At 43.4% G+C, this 20,989-nt stretch overlaps 1 protein-coding gene across 2 annotated transcripts in view; it reads right to left on the bottom strand.

Annotated features, from left to right (window-relative positions):
- The window catches only part of DMRT1 (doublesex and mab-3 related transcription factor 1), a 61,049-nt gene that overhangs the window by 26,618 nt on the left and 13,442 nt on the right, over positions 1 to 20,989 (bottom strand). For both annotated transcript variants that reach the window (XM_064140875.1, XM_064140874.1), the window contains 2 exons: positions 11,536 to 11,819; positions 1,110 to 1,272 (listed from right to left, as the gene is read on the bottom strand). In XM_064140875.1, coding sequence (XP_063996945.1) covers positions 1,110 to 1,272; positions 11,536 to 11,819 — 447 coding nt within the window. The remainder of the gene's footprint in view (positions 1 to 1,109; positions 1,273 to 11,535; positions 11,820 to 20,989) is intronic.

Raw genomic sequence — 20,989 nt, 5'->3', positions numbered from 1 at the left:
CTTGCTGCAGACATAAGGAGGATTAATTTCAATATGTAAGTGCCTCAGTAAAGCAAGTGAGGACAGATGTTGTTGCCAGTGGAGTAATTCTGAGCAAAAAACCCCAATTCCCATGTAACAAAAAATTGGCAGGTGTAAAATAAATTAAAAGAAATGTCTCCCACACACTAAACAAAATTAAACCACCAAATTAACCAACTGCTACAGAGAGATAAGAAGTGTGAAAAGCTTTTAGAAGTGTTAGCTCAGCTTTTAGAAGTGTTAGCTCAACTCATGGAGTGCAAGTTGAATGAGGAGAATGAGGAGTGTGAGGCTTTTGCATATATAAAGCAGGATCATCCTATTCTTTCCTTGTTTACCACCTTAATTCTTTAGCATTAAGTTAAGGTCCTGTTCCAAGGACAGGGAAGCAGCTCAGTGCTGTTGTGTCTGTTCCTGCAGAGCATGACTCTGTGTGCACTCTACCTGCTATCAGAGTGACAGACACATTGTCAAAAAGACAGGGCTAATTCACCAACGTTTCCTGGAAATCACTGCAGATTATAGTAGTCCTCAGAACAGCCAAGAAACGCTGGACATGAAAAGACAGATTTGTCTGCAGTATTTTTATGTGAACGACCACATTGTAATGGGTTTGAAAGCAAACAAGGAAGCAAGTCTGGAAAAGGCTTCATGACACGTCTGGGATGCAGGAATAGCTCCCACATGAGGTTCAGAAAGATGAGGACAGCAAAGGCTCGGTGGGAGGCCTGTGGAAAAAATGACAGACAGCACTTCTGAGAAGAATAGAGAGGAGAGATAATTCTGTGACTGGGGCAAAGATCAAAGGCAGCACCTCAAGTGGCTCTACTTAGAGGAACACAAAGAAAGGAAGGTGCAACTGCAACTCCTGTACCACAAGACTTCTGAAGAACCAGCATGCACTGCTGTACAGCTACATTACTGTACAGTCACATGTTGACACTACACTGCAAGCCTTCCAGAAAGCAGCCACCAACTTGTAAACACCCACCTTCTGCTGTCTAGCTTCCTTCCCAGCAGCAACCCATACCTCCTGGGTTCCTGTCCCAAGACAAGGTGGTCCCAGATGCCCTGGTGGGTGCACTTACCTCTTGCTTTCGACTCCGAATAAGAGGGGATGTCCTCAGAGGTCAGGATTTGGGGGAGGCATGTTGGAGTGCCAACTCCCTGTCCCAGGTAAGAGGCAGGTGGGTAGTAGGAGCACATGCGGTACTGGGAGCTGACAGTGTGGCGGCTCTCCACACCCTTCACCTGTCAGAGACAGAAGCGCAACAACAGCCTTAGAAAGCTGAGCCCTGGCACCACACAGCTTTGAAAGAAGTCATGGGAGGTGAATGGAAAATAAAACTCTGACATGCTAGCCTTGGGTTTTCACTTTGATTGGCACAGAGAGTGCCCATACCACTCATCTACAGGTGAGGAGGTGTAATAAAGGATGTGACCTAGCAGCAGCACCTGCACAGCTAGAGCTGGTTTACATTTTCATCTTACCTGAGCTGAAGTTGCCTCTGGCACACAAGACCATGTGACCTTTACTGCAAGGAGCTTCCTGGCAAGTTCCCTGCTAATGACATAGGCAACAGTATGGGGGGCTTTCCAGATCCCATCAAATCCATGCACTTGGCCAGTGTCATAGGTGGAGTGTCTGGTCACTCCCTACGCACCCCCAGAGACTAACTCATCTCAGACTGGTGGCAACTGAATAGAATAGAATCAACCAGGTTGGAAGAGACCTCCAAGATCATCCAGTCCAAACTATCACCCAGCCCTGTCCAATCAACTAGACCATGTCACTAAGTGCCTCATCCAGGCTTTTCTTGAACACCTTCAGGGACGGTGACTCCACCACCTCCCTGGGCAGCCCATTCCAATGGCAAATCACTCTCTCTGTGAAGAACTTCCAACGAAAAGGTGGCTAAACAGTCCTACCGACTGACTCACTCAGGACACTCTTCACAGTACTGATGCAGTGACATGCACATGAACACAGGGGTTCTCTTACAACCCAGTGACATGGAAAAATACTTCCCTGCTCTACCCTGAGAAGCCAAGCTGTGGGCACACCGTATGGGAAGCCTGTAGTGGAGCCAGAGCTGGACATCAGCCAGCACGTCTACTGTGTCAGCATGGTGTCCACCAACCCCTTCTCCCTACTGCAGCAAAGCTGAGAGAAATCAAAAGTGAAAGTCCTTCTCCAGTGCTCTGAAATCATGCACACTGATCTCCTCAGATTTTCTTTTTTTAATTATTTTTTCATGAAAGAACTACCACCCACTACTATTTGTTCCAAAGTACTACAGTGCTCAAAAACTGCAGCTTCACAAGGTTAGGACTTTCAACAGGAGAGGTAACACTACCTGGTCTCTCTAAGTCTGCTGAGCAGTGAGCTATCATAGAATGGAAAGCTTCCGGGCAGACAAAAAATACCAGTGTTTCACAGGGTACAAAGGTAGCAGTGTCAATTGCACAGCACATCTAGCTATGCTATCAGATATTACCTTTTCAAGTAGACAGGTCAAGCAGCCTTTTCCGCCACATCTCACCTCAGTTAGAGGAGCTCCACTGTGGTACCCTCAGGTCCCAGCCAGTTATGCACAAGGCCCTGCTCCTCAGCCCTCTCCAGGCTGTGAAGCTCAACCGCAGTGAGCAGTGGAGACAGGTGCTGAATTTACTGTCTCAGGTGGTTCCCTGTGCCAGCAGAACTCCAGGGAGTGGTCCTGCTGAAAGGAACCACCGGCTTTGTCTCCAGGAGAGTGACTGCCAGAATGCAGTCACCCCTTGTCTTCCAGAGGTTTCCCTAATAATTCAATATTCACTTTAGCATGCCTAGCTGGAAGTAACGTGGTCCAAGTCACATAAAATCCTACTAGTGCTCTCTGAGACAGAGGACAACATCCTGCCTTCCATATGCAGCCAAGATTGCAGTGATATCTGAGTGCTTAGAGAGAGAGTAGTGGCTGTTTTCAGGAAGAAAAGTGCACCTCTGCTCGACTTCTGACAGCAGCACAGTTGCATGTATTTGCACATGTACTAAAGGATCAACAGGACATGCTTTTAGTCTATGAAAATTAAGAGTTTATCTCTAATTAATTAAAGCAATACTGAAGAGATGATGTCTTTACCATGTGCGCCCTATTCATGCAGAAAAAGCTTAAGAGGCACTTAAGTTTCATCCACAATAAATAGTAAATCACTCTTAAAAAAATTTAATGTGACATCCCAAGGAAGCCTGAACTCAAAAAAGACATTGATGTGCCCTCTGCTGTTCTGAAAAAGGACAGTCTCCTCTTGGAAACACATCTGTGCTTTGCAGAGACGCTCTCAACACAACCCAGGCTGCCTCTGGCTTGAAATTACAGATTGGCAACAGAAATTGCTGAAAATCTCAGTCCAAAGGAGTTTCAATCTGCACATCTACAAAGCTCAACTCTAGAAGTACTGAAGAAAAGAGGTTATCAAAATCCTCTCTGCATGCAGTTTTGCACACATCATCTTTCTTCCTTCAGGGGGTCAGGATTGTGGGTTGCACCCATGGTACTCACATCTCAAATACTCTCTTGTGCAAGTGCCATGTCTGCAAGTGTACAACTGAGAAAAGGCTGCCTTTCCTTAAATAAGACAGCATTACTTCAGATGTAATTAAGTGGAAGGATAACTCCTGTCACTGAAATGACCACATGCATGTTTCCTCTCTCTATAGTGGATGCAGTGACCTGTTCCTTTCAAACCTTTACTTTTTTTCCTCCATTTCTCAAAAAAAAAAGAAGCCTCATCTAAAATCCCTGGATTCAATGAATTATTACTACTATTATTATAAGTGTGTGGTAGCGCTGGCTAGCCAGAGACATGTTTTATAATCTTATTACCCACACCAAGTCTATGAACCACAGTTTGACCCACAGTCAGAGAGGTTTGGCTCTGCAAAGAATATGTTGTGTATTAACCACTGAAAAGAATCTAAAAGCTTTTGGTTTTGTTTTATTAAACTGTTTAGAATACACACCGCAGTAAATCTGAACCATAAGGTTTCATTTTTATAGTGCTTAGCCATCCTGTTTTATAGTAACAATAAAAAAACAACGAGTGATAAAGATTCTTGACCTCAGCACTACATTAGAAAGGGGGCCTGGGAGAGCATTACCCCATGAGAAAGGGTATTTGCTCTGTATTCACTCCTGCAGCTCTGGATTTTTGGGTGCCTGACAAGGAGATAAAACCAACCCAGGGGAGGCCCTGCAGTATTCAGATTATTTCTAAGACAGGGCAGTTTAGCCTTCAAAATGTTTCAGCCAGGTCTGGGATCCTTCCTTGGGTCCTGTCCTAGGGGTCATGCGGGCGAATAGTGCACAAGTTGATGCCTGGTCCTTTGGAATCTCCTCCTACCACCCTTGTTCTTTCCAGCTCTACATCAAGGACATGACAGCAAATGCCTGAGGTCATGCCACAAGCCACTCTGGTTGTATCACTGCAGGCTATGAACTGTATGAACAAGGTACGTTTCATGTAAGGAAGTGGTGTGGCAGGGAAGGACATGCACTTGCTCTCTGCAGACAGCAGATTGAGCTCCTGAGTTGCTCACTAACAGTACATCTCCTTCCAGCCACATACCACTCACGACATGTCCCAAGGCTGATTCATCAAGTACCTCACTGACTTCAGATCACTGAAGAAGTACATTTTGATTTATTTATGGGTCCCTTAAACCGTACACCACAGTGCACACTCAGTAACTCTAAAAGGATGTGCTGAGCTACTTATGGCTCAAGAACTACTAAATATGGCCAGACTAAAAGACCATGCACACAGTGGAAATTTCTTGTAAAGCAAATATAGGGAATCAAGAGGCAGCTACAGCTTAGCCATAGACAGGCAAGCTGGAAGCACCATTAGTCCGTCACTGATCACAGTGGTTAGTGGGGCCCTACAGCAGTGCCTAACAGCAACAGAACATGTAGCAAAATCCATGGAAACATAAAGAAAATGCTCCTGCCTCCATTTAGATGATTCCTGCAGAAAAGCTTTATTAATGGATGGTGAAAGAGCCACACTCAGTGCAGCTCCTCCTTCCAACATCCTAGCAGCACTATGTAACTGCTGTGTATCTTCACAGAGTAAGAGCTGAGGAGAGGAGGTGGCCAGATCAGAGACCAGATTAGGTGGCTAGAAAAGAGGTAGACACAAATGGTGACTCGCTTCTCCTTCCAGCTTCAGAGACTAGAAAATGGTCCTAACCTTCTCAGAGAATTTATATATAGATAAAACATCACACAGGTAATAATTTTATGTGCAGATGCTCCCAGCTGCAATTTCCTTGTGAGCAAGACAGTGTTATTCTCACCAGCACCTTCATATTTCACAATTGGTCTTGACTATGAGGCTGTCTCAAGAAGGACAGTTCCTCAAGTAGGAAGTTGTGGATACTAATTCTGGATAAAAAGGGCCATGAAAATTTTACAGCAACAGAAGAGATGAAAATTTGGGTTCACCATTGGTGTGCTACAAGATCATAGCCAGATCGCCCTACCCTAGCTTTTCCATTCCTCTGCCTCACCTATGATCCTTCAAAAGCTGCCATAAGACAAAACAGTAATTTTGGAAACACCAGAAAAACCCTTTAAGAAGTTTTAACACAGTTCCCTCCTTCTACTTTGATCTCAGAAATAAAGCCAGCTTTATGTGGCACTGGGCACCACAGCAGACACTCGGACATCAGGAATCTCTGCTCTGTCACCCATGGGCTGCATGACCATGAGCATATTACTTACTACCTTCCTGATCATTTTTCCCAGATATAAACCCAGGCTGCCATGAATCTCCTACCTTGCAATGCTACTGCCTATGTGCTGACCCCTCACAACTACTGATGTGCTCATGCTGTCCAGAGCGGCTTTTTTTCATTCCTAAAGCCAGCTAAGCATATTTTCCAGAGCAAAACAAAAACAAGTCTATGATACCCTGACTCAACTTACTTTGATTCTAGCACAGAAAATACAAGAGACATCTATTTCTGTCCCTCTTTGATAGACAAACTTAATTAACCTTTGCTATTCTGTTCCAACCTATTCTTTTAGACAAAGGCAGTGACCCATAAACAATATGTTACCATCAGAATCTCAACTGCAGTGACACCTAGAGATATAGCCCTATCAGCAGTATTGGAAAATAAACCACTTAGATTAGCTCCTCCAAGAAATATGGATTGCATTCATGTCACACATGAGCTGTCAGAAACATTAGGATACTTTTAGCATAAATCTGTAGTGTGAAGGGTATGTTATGAATACAGTACATAATACACTGCTTACACATGAAATTAGGATTGTGCTGGGTGACTTGCATAATGTATACATATTTACACACACATCTGTATGCTTTAAATATCTTACACCTATTTCTGGAGAGTTAGACTGCATTTCCTGCCAGAAGGCAAGGCTTAGAGGAGAAGAAACTGCCAGAAGCCACAAACAGGTTGCAGAAGTTGAAAAGAGAAACCTTTTCCACTAGCAGGCAGCTATTCGAGAGTTCAGAATGCTAGCTGCTACATCACAGGTAATTTCTGGATTTCATGTAAGTGTTTTATACATTTCCCATTTTTAAAGAAATCATTAAAAAACAGCTTCCTGCCTCATCAATTTGACTTACATAAGACAAGTCTAGCTGCTGTACTTAAAAAAAATCAGGTGTAATTTCAGTCTGACTCTCATGACTGCTTATTCATGTCTTTCCTCTAAGCTGTTTATAGAAAATAACAAAAATGTTAAGGTTTTGGAAGGGAGAACAGTGGTTCACCAAGCTTCTTTACAAAGAAAGACAGAGAAAGAAAGAAAGAACAAACTAAAGAATGAATGGAAGGAAGAAACTCGCACAGACAAAGAAGGACAAGGAAAGACAGGAAGGAATTTGGAAGGATGAACTGGGAAAGAAGGAAGCAAGGAAGAAATAAAAGAAGGAAAAAGGAAAAGGGGAAAAGAGAAAAGAGAGAGAAAGAGAGAGAGAGAGAGAGAAAGAGAGAAAGGGAGAGAGAGAAAGGGAGAGAGAGAAAGAGAAAGAGAGAAAAAGAGAGAGAGAGAAAGAGAGAGAGAGAGAGAAAGAGAGAGAGAAAGAGAGAGAGAGAAAGAGAGAGAGAGAAAGAGAGAGAGAGAAAGAGAGAGAGAGAGAGAAAGAGAGAAAGAGAGAGAGAGAGAGAGAAAGAGAGAGAGAGAGAAAGAAAGAGAAAGAGAGAAAGAGAGAGAGAAAGAGAGAAAGAGAGAGAGAAAGAGAGAACTTCCACTGTATACCAACATACTCTCACTTGCAGTACTAATGTTGGTGAACTCATTTAACTGTTAATTAGATGGAATACACATAAATCCCTATTTTAATCAACAATCATGAAAGCTTCAAGGGAGGGTCCAGATGTCCATAGAGAACTTCAGTGGAAGGAGATGCATAGCGATCATCACAGCTGATGCATCTCAGCCTAAGCTTGTCTTTTCTTCAGGCGCAACACCAGCCATACCTGATTATCTTGCTTGAGTGCTGGCAAAAGCAACACGACATAAATGACTGAAGAACTCTTGACCAAAACAAGCACTTTCATTATGCTTATCAAATCATTATGGATACAGTTTCTGGGATAATTATATACAAATAAACAAAACTTACACAGAAAAATCTAAAAAGTTTGCACCTCTACAAATTCATTAAAGTAAGCAAGCCCCTGCAGAGAACAATGAAATCTGACATTAATCTACATTAAAGATTTAGTGATTCAGCTTCTTTGCCAAGGCTCAATAATGCTTTAATCCTTATCCCATCCCATACACACTGACACATTTCCTTCCTGGGTTTTCCCCCCTGCTTCCTAAATTTTGTAACAGCAGATAGACGAGTTGCTCAAGGCCTGGTCTGCCTACAGAATTTACCCTACTTTAAGTATGCTGTTCTTCTTGTGTGGTTATTCTAGGATCAGCGAGCCTCCAGTAAGAAAGCAAGGGTCTTCTCTACACTGATTAAAGTAGGATACTTTCCAGTGATCACAGGGACAGCTTCTACTATTAATTAAACCCTCCTGTGAGCTGACAACTTGGCAAGCTACCCTGATTTGGTCACAGCAGGCACAGTACACCTCTCGTTTTGGTAAAGAAGCAAAACTCAAAATCTTTGATCAAAATAGTTACAACACTACCAGTCACACGAGCACAGACTTGTACATCAGTTAAGAAAACCCATGCACATAAAAAATAAATTCTGTCAACACAGGCAGTCTAGTAACAACACCTATGTAGATGGTGATATATATTTCCTCTGAAAAGAACCAGTTTGCATAGTCTTGCCAGCAAAACCTGTAAAAAAGGTCTCATTCCTCTTCGTGGATTATGCTTTGTAAGGCCTCTGTAACTTCTTTCTGTGCTTGCCTGATACATTCATTCACTCTTTACCATTTAACACTGTATTTCTGTGCTTGCTCTTCCCTTGCTGGTAACCTCATATGCACAGAATTGATGTTTAACCACAGGATGCAGCTGACACTTTCCTTACAACAAGCCTGCTTCAGTGTCAGAGAGTGTTTTACAACTCCGTCATCGCTGCATCCACTGCCACTAGCCATTATCTAGCCAAGATCTCATTAAAACTTTTTATGATCATTTGGTCAATGTTATGCTGTCACAACAGTATGCAAACCCCACGACTCATTACTCTTCCAGCAGTAAGACAGAGCAGCCACTGAGAAACAGCTTGCAAGTTACAGGCAACTGACCTTGAACTACACTGTGCCCTACTGAACAGGAAACACAGGTCCTTGTTTTAACAATTTCAGAAGCTGAGGAGATGTCACTTTTGCTGGCAGAAAGCACTACCTCTAGTTGCTCTGCATAGACATTTCACTAGAACAGCACTGAGACCTCCAAAAGCTTTGCCCAAGAGAAATTAAAATCTTAGGTGAGGCGAACAAATGTGAGTGGAACCATATAATACATTTCAAAGTGCAAACGAACACCCAGCACTTGGAGCTAGCTGGGAAGGAAAAAGGTCCTTTTTGACATCAAACACCTCTCTGGTACCACACTAATCTGACTTGCACTTAAGCAGAAGTTAATTACAAATTCTGCAGGGCCTCAAAGCACACAGAAAACATACTACTGCTATTGTTTCCTAAAGGAGTGTCAGAAATCCCACAAGAAACAGGCAACCTCATTGTAACCAAACGTTCTAGGCCGAGACCTCTTAACATACAGTATAGTTTTAGACAAAAGAACATGTCATCAGAACTGAGAGGATATAACCCTCACTCCAAGGTTTAACACACTTTAACAAACCCTCACACTTCTTCAAGCCCAATGAATTAGGCTAGTCAATACCTGTGATTTACTTTCTTTTTCCCAAGCTAGTAAAATCACAGAACCTCACAGTCACAGTCTTTTCAGTTGCTGAAGAAATGGTGATGTGAGATTAGCAGCGTGCAAGAACATTATTTTCACAAGGCAAATGTTGCTGCCCTTTCTTTGTCTTGTGCTGGTGACTTCAAGCATCAGTTCTGTAGGCTCCTACAAGCTAGGTATTGCAAAAGCTTCATAAGTAACTTTCTATGACATGCTAGCTTAACCCAATTAATCAAAATGAAAAAGCACTGGCACCTCACCACATTATCACACATAAAATCCTATTCCTAGCTTGCTTTCACTGAAGGCAACAGTCTCTTTTTGCTGGTGCCCAGTAAAAGGACTTGGAACAACAGGTATAAGCTTGAATTCAGCAATTTCCATTTCGACTAGAGGAAAAAATTCTTTGCCATGAGTGTGGTGGAGCACTAGAAAAGAGGCTGTGGAGTCTCCTTCTCTGGGGCCTTTTTTTATCAAAACTCACCTGGATATATTCCTGTGTGGCCTGCCCTAGGTGATCCTGCTTTGGCAGGGAGGTAGGACTGGATGATTGCTAGATGTCTCTTCAAATCCTTAACACTCTATGGTTTTGTGATTCTCTCCCTAGTCTGGTGATTAAATTCAGCATTGCAGGAAGATGCTGTCAACTAACCTAACCTTCATGTGTTTCAAAACGACTGCAGTGAAGTCTGTGAACATACTGAGAGAAGAAAGCTCTCACGGTGTGGGCTCACATTGTGTAAGGAAGAGGGGTCTTTTCCCCATATGACTGTATTCATGGCAAAAAAAAGGACATGGAATAGTACTAATTGCAAACTGCTGTAAAGCCACAATCTTAAAATTAATGGACCTGCCAGCTACTGCCCTGGGAGGCCTCTGCATTTTCAGGAGGACCTTCCCATGAAGAAAGTGTCTAATGATAAGAAAGTCTCATTGGAGGTGATGTGAACTGCTACAGTAATTGTAATCACCCAGTCCAAGTTCCAGCTTCTTGGTATCAGAAGCTGAAAAACCATTTCACATTTTGTCTCTGCGCCAGAACTGCTAGAGGAATTCTCTGTCAGCAAAAAAGACAGAAAGGAGGTTCTGGTGGACATTTAGTCTTTCATTGTTGAGTGGTTTAATAACAGAGTCTTTGCAGAAGACAACATGCCCTCTCTTGAAGTAGTCTGCCTTCTCCCGCCCTTACACTAGGGACATGGGCATTTGCAGACTCAGAGGCTGTAGACTGAGTTCTATCTCAGATAGAAAAGCACCACTGTAGCACAAAACCAAATAGTCTTGGGGTCAATGAAATGGCTCCACTTTGCCAAGAGGTCCTTGTCTAGGCAGACTTCCCTTTTCCAGTCTTCAACAAGTACTGAGTTGGAGACTACACTCAGAACCACAGAATGGTCTGGGTTGGAAGGGACCTCCAAAGATCACCTGGTCCAATCCCCTCTGCAGTAAGCAGGGGCATCCTCAACTAGGTCAGGTAACCCAGAGCCCTGTTGAGCCTCAGCTTGAACATCTCCAGGCATGGGACCTCAACATCCCCCCGGGGCAACTTCTTCCAGTGCTCCACTATTCTCACAGTAAAGATTTACCAGGACATTTACCAGGTCCCAGAATGAGAAGGCACCCTTGGCTTTACACCCTTACTTAAGGAAGTGCACAGAGCTCTGGTGCAAACCCCTGAGGCATAGCCCTGGAGTGACACATCGTTAGCAACATGCCATCAACCCACTGCACAACAGTAGGGTCTCCTGGGTCACTTTAGCATCTTGGATGTGAAAGGCAGAGATTCTTGAAGAGCAAAGCCTCTCAGAAATGACACCTGAATCTCCCAGGATGCTATGCAGGGTAATTCAACTGGACTCCTTTTCCAGAATACAGCCCATAATCTACTATAACATAACTCAGAAGCCAAAACCAAGTGGGTACTCTTCATCTGTAAGCATGGAACCTACTTACACCTCTCTCACTGCTTTCATTGCGTTGTGTCACAACTCTTTATTTTGGCTAACCCTCTTAGCATGGATCCTAATCATATCCTGGGAACTGTTTCCAGTTTTGCACTGCCATGGATTCAGCAAATGGGAGGTCAGAATCAGGCCCAAGAAACAAATTACTGTCTGCCTCACTCTTCCACGTTACATTGGTAGCATCATACCTGCCACTGTTTTCCTGACTGGCTTGGCACGTACGTTGTTGGGAGGCTTCGAAGGCTGGTTTTCACGGCCGACCCTACAATTGTACCTCCTGCCTCACTTGAGGAAGGCTCACTGGCCACTGCCATTTGGTACTGGGAGTAGCCGTAGAGGTTATTATAGTAAGGATACAGGGACGGCTGGTAAAAACTGCTGTAGTAGGTGGAGTCCACAACCAAATCAGACGTGCTCTCCAAGTGCCCTCTGCTGGTGATGGAAGGGATTTCCTGGATGAGCATCCGGCCCTCTGAAAAACAAACAAAAAAGGCCATTATGAAACAAGGGGCTCCAAGAAGACCATGACCCTTTCACCTTCTGATGAGCTATCGCTCCTAAAGGCTGGACAGAGAGTAGTGAAGAGGAGAAGATGTGTTCTCGAAGGGAAACACAGCTGGACGTCTGGTGGAAACTCAAGCTAATTGATATTCGCTCAAAGCTGAGACCACCACCTACGCATATTACAGACTGCTAAACAGGAGACAAAACCAACTGTAGGTTAAGACAGTGCTCTGAGTAGCAACAGTTGATCTGATGATGACTTCCACCAGTAGAGGATGCAGACCACTATTAACCTCCTAGAAGCAGAAAGGCCCTAGCTACAGGATGAGTTCCCTCCAGCCAGTGTCCTGCAGGTGACAAGACACTTTCTGAGCATGCCTCTAAAAAGCATGAACAGCCACAATGTGAAAAGAAGCTGCAGCCGGGAAACCAACACAAGCTCAGCCAAGGTATCTCGGAAACCCAGCCCCTGAGCAGCACGACCACCAATCGTGGCCCAGCCTCCAACCCAATACTTAACTCCTCTTCACCACAAACCCACAAAGCAGAGGAAGCTGCCACACCTCTAGTAAAAGTGGAAGAGGAAGGGATTGCTTGTGACATGCTGCCTGCAATCTGAAGTGCCTCCAGACCAGAAGCCAGATGGCTGCACTCCCCACAGGCTGTCCCCTCAAAGGTCTACTTCCCTTGCTGTTCCCTAATATGCTTCTCACAGAATGTTTTAAGACCATTTTTCTCATTCCAGTGTCAAACAGTGCCTTGCACTGTCTGCAAGGATGAAAAAGGAAGGTGTTTGTTGGTACTGTTTCACAGTCAAGCTCTTTCTGACACAGTGCATCAGCCACCTGGCTCAGCCCTAGTAAGAAATTGTCACAACCTTAGAAAATCTACTCACATGGCAAATACACATGTACATATTAAACAAGGGAGCAACTGTGAATCCCAACCATCCCTGCAGCTCTGGTTCTAGCTCACAGCCCTGTAATCCTGCCCTGCACTAACTCCTGAGAGTACCTGCAGCACGATCCATTCTGCAAGGAGTTCTTGTCCTTTCCAAAATGGAGGAGAAAAGGATGCGGCTTAAAGCATACTGATGAGCTCTAAGGGGCTATCAGTATGGAGGTGAAGCAGGCAGACAATAGGCATGTATGAAATAACAGCCCTAAGAGAGATGTCAGGCAAGTGTTGCCTTGTTTGTTTTGCATCTTTCTCCTGCTACCTTGGTTATTTACCTGAAAATGAATACAGTAGCATTTAGCAGCATCTCAGAGTCATGGTAATAACTTCCACTGTACTATGTATTACCTGCAAACTGATTTAGTAATTTAATTGCCATTTACAATGCAATTCTTCAGCTGTAATGAAAGCTCACTGTAACCATGAACCTGGAATCCTTCCAGGTCACTGAACAGTATTCCCATTCAGCCCTTGCTAACATTTTGTTGATACCAATGAAACGCACAAATACATGACCAAAGAAGAGTCTTTACACCTCCTGCATCTGATTTTTCTGTCCCCCAGCCCTGTGCAAGCAAGAACCAAGCCAGGTGGCCTTTTTTCTTTTGGACTACCTCTCTGATTTGCAGACAGAACTGAGGAGTCTGCAATGCCTTTGCGAGTTTTGCACTTCCATGCTTTTATGACATTTTGTTACCGCTACTCTTCTGCTTCTGGGTAGGCCTCTCTCCAAGCCCTTTTCTCCACATCTGATAAAATCAGAACTTAGATCACCAACACTGAAAAGGCAACAATTCTGATGTATCACAGCACAAGCCTTATTTTACTCCTCAGCTTTAGCTCCCCCTAAAGCTGAGGTCCAGCTGTTCTACTTTTCATGCAGCAAAATAAAAAGTCAAAAGCAAAACCCTTCAATACATTCCCTGCTGGGATGCAGAGTTCACATGAAATAGAGATAAGCAAGGCATCTGGCTGCAGGATGTCGGTAGGGTAGTGCTATGCTGCACAGATGAGTATCTGCTTCTGAAACCTTTGCAATGTCTTTCCACTTGCATTGCATCATAAGAAGAGATAATACTTTCTACTAACAGATCTGTTAACAGGAAGATAAAGTCTCTTTACATATACACACAAAAGGTTATCCACCATGAGGTGTCAACAGCTGGAGAGAAGAAACCGACGAAGTAGCAGGTTTTGCTGCAACTTTCGGAAAGGTCTTGAGCATTACCATCTCCTTACATAGAACAAGATGAGCAAAGCTGGGGCAGAGACCTGCTCATAGATACTAAAAAAAAAATCACACAAGCATTCTAGTGGCTGGTAGAGTGCTACAGCTCCTTTCTGAAGAAAGAGTAGCAGTAGCAGACTTCTCTTGCATGAGTAGGAAAAAATTGTCTTTCCCCCCCTTTTCTACCGCCTACAATTTGCCACTGGAGGTGCAAAGGGGTTGACTTGCTGCCACCTGTCTTTCCTTTGTCTACACGCACAAAAGCTGCCAGTGGTTCAGTGCTCAGGGCTGTTATGAAACCAAAATGGTCCTCCCATTTTCTCTGGCTGTTGCTCTGCTCTATAACAGCCTCTTCTACAGTACTATCACCTGCCCTCTCAAGACTCAATATTGAGTCTATAGAGTTGGTCAACTGCTCTTTCACAGCCACCCATGCACCCAAATACACAAATCTCAGCCATTAGCAGCCTGAGGCTTTTTTGTCTGATAAATACAGAATTATCAAGTCTATAGTATGTGGCACATTGCTCCTCTGAGTTGTGTCCACAACTCAGAGATATGCCCCAGCAGATTAGCAATAAAAACAGGAGTCATAAGAAAAGGGAAAGTTCAAGTGAAAAGGACAAAATCACTCAATCTCATTCAAGACTGATTCTGCAACAGCATTGGAAAGATGGCCAGGAGAGATAATTTTCCCCAAATCTCAAGCCACATCATGCTTCTGAAGATGGAAGGACTGGCAACATCTCACAGTGAGGAGAAAGATGCCACATGCTTCAATTCACACTTTCCCCCAAATTTAGGAAATGAGATTTTATTTTATGTCATGATTTAAGTGTATGTTTTGGGTTTTATTGCTGTAGCAGATGGAGGAAGTTTGGTGCTTCACCCAGGAGAAGGGAGATATCTCACTCAAGCCACAGCCACATGTCATCTGGACTGTGGGCAGATGTCAGGTCAGACGAAGCCAAAGCACCCCATGGGTTATTTAAACTCCTTGCAGTCTTGAACTGGCCAGTTTGAAAGAACACCTCTGCAAAGCTGAGCTCTTGAAGGTCTTCAGAGATAGGCCACAGGAATAAAGGACAGGTCTGCAGTCCAGCTCTATGCTCTGACATAACCCAGCCTGGTTGAATCATGTCATCTCTTACTACTAATGCATACATCATACATCTATAACACCTAAGAACATACACAACTGTAAATACATTAAGGAGAACGAGTTTTGCTATTCATGGAAAAAGCTCTTGAAAGTCATGACTTTTTTTCGCCAGGCAATGAAAGCTTAGGAAGAAAAGCACAACACACTAGCCAGAACCTACATGGGGTATCTTCAATTAAGTGCTAAGCACCAACAAAAGCAGAATTAAAGTTCAAGAAATCCTGCTTAAAATGTCCTAGAGGTAAAACAATGCACTTGGAGACCTGCACAGAGATTTCACATTTATCATATGCCATAGGGACTTTTTTCTGCCCTACCCACACTGGTGCCTTCCAGCTAAGGTTTGCTAGCCAGCTGGTGAGTCAGCTGCTTCTGGGCTGCAGCATCCTCAGGTACGGCCACCATTTGGAGAACATCCTCAGGTATGGCCACCCATGGAGGTCCCTTCTCACCCAGACCATTCTATGATTCGATAGTTCTACGAGCTACTGGAAATAACGATTGTAACTAAGCTTTAATTAACTGAGGTCCATCTGGTTGTTTTTTGGACTCTATCTGCAACTCCTGACTCCTATTTATAGCTGAACCTTTCCACAGCCTCACCTCCAGCTGCTCAACAAGAAAGGCATCCTCCTCAAGGGAGGCTGTCAGCCTATGACTGCATTTTCCACCAGAAAAGAATAACATCAAGGTTAAGAAAGCAGTTTTCAGCTGGTTTTTGGTTTTGGGTTTGTTCCTCCCCCCCCCCAAATGTAATTCAACACAGCTGAATAGCTCTGCTAGCAAGGTAAGGGTCCTCCCCTGCCTCAGAGAGTGCTGCATTAGAACACCTGCACATGAGGGGCAGCCCTGAAGTTCATTGCTCTAAGGGGAGTAATTTTCAAGAGGAATTAAGCTCTCAACAAGGCAACTGCTGCGGCACTGTCAAACTCCCACTCTGCCCCTTCACCTGCCCTTTAAAACAAGAGGGCTGCTGTAGGAGTGGGCTTATTATACCTTGGCTGGTTGTTTTCACCCTCCACATGGAAAAAATGGGAAGGGCTCCAGAGTCTTTTCCCTGGCACCAGCCACGTATTTTAACATTTTGCAAGCTGTGAACAGAACACAGTTTAAAATACGGGACTGAAGCTGCACGAAATAGAACAGAAATCTGAAGAAGAAAAGTAAAAAAATGGACAGTTAAAATTCTTACTCTGTTTTTAGAACACCAAATCTACAATGCAGGGACATCGATTCTCCTTATGTAAGCAATGTTCTTGCAGAGAGACAACAGCTGTCCACGCAGCTGGATGTGCAGTTGTGCCCTTGGGTGTCTAAGCTCTTTTCTATGTCTTTACTAATTCCTGCAAGGAACCGATGCTACTTTTTTTGCACTATGTACACAATGTGAAATATGGTCCACTCTTTCACAGAAGATCAATATGATGCACGATAAATACTGCTATTGATCTTGAAGTGTTGTAGACAACTCTCCAGCTCTATGGCGTATTAATAGTTGTTAACCAGTAATTCATTCCAAGATGGCTGGGATTTTTTTTTTAAGGAAGGTGAGTGAGCTCTTGGGGTCAGTTACACATATAGGTCTTACACATTCAAGTAACTTATGAGGGGCTTTTGCCTTCACTTGGCAGAGCAAGGTGAAAAACAGTGGTCCAGTCCTCACTTAATGTAAACCAGTCTCAGATCATTTACTTCAATAAAGCTATGACAATTTACATCAATACAGATATGCATGGCAAAGTCAACACAGGAGCCAGTAAAATACATCATTCTTTCCCTTCTTATGTTTTGGGAGGAGAGAGGAGAAACGTCAGGGAATTTAGAAGAATTTCTATCGTCATTTCTATTTCACAGTGCAAACACTTCTAAGCACACATACCTTGAGAAATATAACCAGTGAAGTTTTCTCTGTAACATTCACTCATTCCTTCTGTATACAAACATGGAGTAATTTCTATTCCTAGCAGTACTATTACAGGCCAGTTATATGTCTTATTATATACTGAGACCTGAACATTCCCAGACAAGGCTCTAATGCTGAAGTCAGATGACACAGAATCTATACCACTAGACTTTCTCAGTGTCTAAACGAGGGGGGTAACACCAAATTGCCTACTGGGAATGGTTACTGGAGACAGTATTAGTGAGCTTCGGATGTATGTACACCAGGAATTCTTTTTATCAGATTAGCACATACAGTAGTGTTTCAATGTCTGGAAGCATGCAGTGGCACGGTTCCATTTACTCATGTGGCCATTAGGAGCTGATCAGTCTCCATTTGATTCCTCAATTTCTTTTAGTTTAGAAAAGAGGTTCTCTATACACAGCATGGCAGCTAAGAGAACTTCACTGCCTGCATTTGCTGACATGAGCTCTTGCATACACCTGTGTTGAGGTTTTATTTCTTCTGTTCCTACACAGACTCTGCACATATACAGACAAGCTGCTGAAAATGGAGAAGAGAATTGCTCAAGGAATACATTTACTAAAGGAGCAGGAAGGCATTGCCACTGTCCCAGTTCAGCTTCTAGTAGTTTATACTTTCTGTAGTTCTCAATTCAGAGTGATTGTTTACATCACTGCAATGTTAATATCTCCCTGCAAGCTGGCCTCTGCAGCATGGGAACAGTGATGTCATTAAAATTCCAAAAATTAATTAGCCAGGAAAACACTTGCCTTGAGGTTTCCAGAGTTTTGGATCTGTAGCTGACAATTTTCCTTTACTCAGTATATAAAGCATCAGTGCAATCCCATTAGCTGGTTTGGCAATAAAAAGTCTCACAATGTGTTAGTTCAAATCATAGCTGGCTTTGAGGTCGGACAGTAGCCTTGAATGAGGTTGGTGTGAAATCACTCCCTAATATCATAATCAGAAATGCTGGAACAATATATTTCTCCCACTAGACAATCATGACAGAGGTATTTCAGATGTCAAAGAAAGCTGGCACTGTTATTTACTTTCTGCTAAGACACTTTGCCTCCCAAGAAACAAAACTTGCACACTTGCTCTGCCTGTGAGAAGAGTATTTCTGTTCTCTTCCCATTAGAAGTTGTGGATTATCTTTGGTTCCAGCACTGAACTTTTAGTTTGCTATAAAGTTAATGTGCTAGACAATGTTCATTCCAGGCAAGGCTGTGGGGCTGTGTATTTTCTGCCACCCCCCAAAAAGGCCATTATCTGTAATTACCCATTACCATGCATAATTATTTCTTCTATTCTGGTCTATGGCCCCCAGGACTTTATGCTGTTACAGATCACTGCATTATCTTATCAAATTTGTTAAGGAAGCTTTATTGACCTTTTGAGCACTTGTGACAGCACATACAAAAGCCAGCAGTAAATTGTCTAACCATGTAGTGTGTGATTTATTGTTTGTATCCTGCATAGCAGTATCATACAAAATACTACATACTAACACCTTCCACATTCTCTTTCCTGCTTTAGCTAAAATGAGAAAAATAAACAAAACCTCATTAGTGAGAGATGGAAGGGAAGAGGAAGATGGGAATTTGAGGAACATGACAGTAACAAATGGCTAAGTCTGAGCATCAGGCTCTGAAGAAGGTCCCAGGTGGTCCAGTGCCACCTTTTGTCTTTCTCTTCTCTCTCCCCGGCCTGGTTCCACCATTTCAGCTTCTTTCCACACCTGTGTAACTCTGCTGAACCCTGCTCTGTCACACAGAACACCATTTGCCGCTCCTTCAGTAAGGACAAAGGGGGGATTTTAACACCTCCCCTCCAAGTTCCAGCTTCTATCAATACAGCACAAACTCCCAAGAGACAAATTGGTCCATTATGATATTCAAGGGGGGTGTCCTTCATGGATATTTATGTGAGCACACAAAGGAAGAAGTTTTTATCTCCACTGATTTCACAGAATTACAGAATCATAGAGGCTCAAAGTGACCTCTGGAGATCATCTAGTACAACTCCACTGACAAAGCAAGATCACCTAGGGTGGGCCACACAGACAGGCAGGTTCTGAAAGCATTCAGAGAAGGAGACTCCACAATCTCTCTGTTCCAGTGCTCCGTCACCATCACATTTTGGAGCAGAAATTCCACCTAATCATCTGCCAACTTCTATCATGCTATTAACCGAGGACAAAACAACCAGTCATTGCAGCGTCTCTCTAACAGCTAGGGCAGAGCCTGCATGTGCTGCAACATCACCTGCTGGATGAAGCAGCTAGACTCTTGTTATTGGCAAGGAGTGGGCAGAGGGCAGAACGGCAGCAGTCTGCAGGCACAGGGTATGCATCCTGGAGGCAAGAGATGGCTTTATCCATCAAGGCATTAACAGCTGTGCTCTCATGCTTCTCAAGGTTTACTCACTGACAGAACATTTTCACCTAGAAGGAATGCACATTGTTTTTTTATTCCCTCTATGAATAACACTGGAGCCATTATCTGAGCAAAGCAGAATAAGCCCTTTCAGTTCCAGCTATAGAGTACTAAGCCTATTTTAAGTGGGACAGCACATCTCGTCAAGAAGGACATCTGCCAAAAAGAGGCCTTTTTGGATAGAAGTTACGCAGCAAGGACAGTGCATTTCAAGAAGAACCAGCAGATCCCAGAATTAAGGTTATTCCCATCTTGTTTGAGCTCTGCAGTAGATGTACTCCACATACAAACTTTTAATGGGAAATCCACATGACACTCTTCACAATGTCAAAACCCATCCTATGAAGTGACTTCAACATGCACTGTTCTAGTCTGGCAAAGACATAAGCAATTCAGAACAATCACTTGAGGATTGCCTCTGCTGAATGCAGTGGAGTTAGCACTAGATAACTTTTGGAGGTCCCTTCCAGCCCAGCCCATTATATGACTCTATGATTAGTTAAATCTCAGATGAGAGGGTCACTACAGCAAAATAAACTAACATCTCTCACCTCAGGATGGGTTTTCTCATCTTCTAATCCTTCACACATCTCCTGCCTGTGCCCTTCCAAGTTCAAGCCCAGGTGTGCAGGTTCAGACCATGGCTATATCCCTACCACCAGCTACAAAGAGTAACTAGGGAACAGTACAAACAAGCCAAACAAGTGTCCTAACTCCTTCACTCCCTCTCACCCAAATCCTGCCAAATTCTCCCACCACGACCTTCTAGCTTCTTCACTGCTTGTCAGTTCATGCCCTTTTCTATCACTTACTAAGAGCCTGTGGCAATTGAAGGCTTGCTTCCAAGATACCAACGGGAGGACTACACAGCTCACAGCCAACAGCACATCCTTTTGAGACTTCTCCAAAATCACCACCACAATTAGCTCCCCCACTCAGAACTATCCTTTTAGACTAGTAGGATTATCCTTCTTAGAACCACATAAACACATACAACATTAATTCTCTGCCAGTTTAGTTTCCCAATCAAGATCTCAGAGAATACAAAAATCAAATGCTTGCAGAACCTGACAGCATCAACACACTCCTTTGTCAAGTGATCTTGTAATGACAAAAGACTACTAACTTGACAGAATCTTTTACACACAAAGTTACGTTATTTCATTCTGTGCAAGCATTCTTTAACAGCTGCATTTCTCTCCCTCCCACAGATTTCAGTCTGCTGTGTGGACTCTTCTGCTGTTTTCACAAAAAATTATTTCAGACTGACGGATTTGCAGCCACTCATCCCATCGTACTTACGTCTCTTAAACCTTCGCATGACATCAGCTTTCTTCCAGGACTCAGGAATTTTCCCAGTGTTAAAAGACTTATTGGAAATCAGCACTAATGGACCAAAGAGATCCTCAGCCAGGTCTTCTGGTTTTTTTTGCTGGGTTTATTTATT

The sequence above is a fragment of the Pogoniulus pusillus genome, chromosome Z, assembly GCF_015220805.1.
Source record: "Pogoniulus pusillus isolate bPogPus1 chromosome Z, bPogPus1.pri, whole genome shotgun sequence".
Lineage (NCBI taxonomy): Eukaryota > Metazoa > Chordata > Aves > Piciformes > Lybiidae > Pogoniulus > Pogoniulus pusillus.
This window is presented reverse-complemented; position numbering and strand designations above follow the sequence as displayed.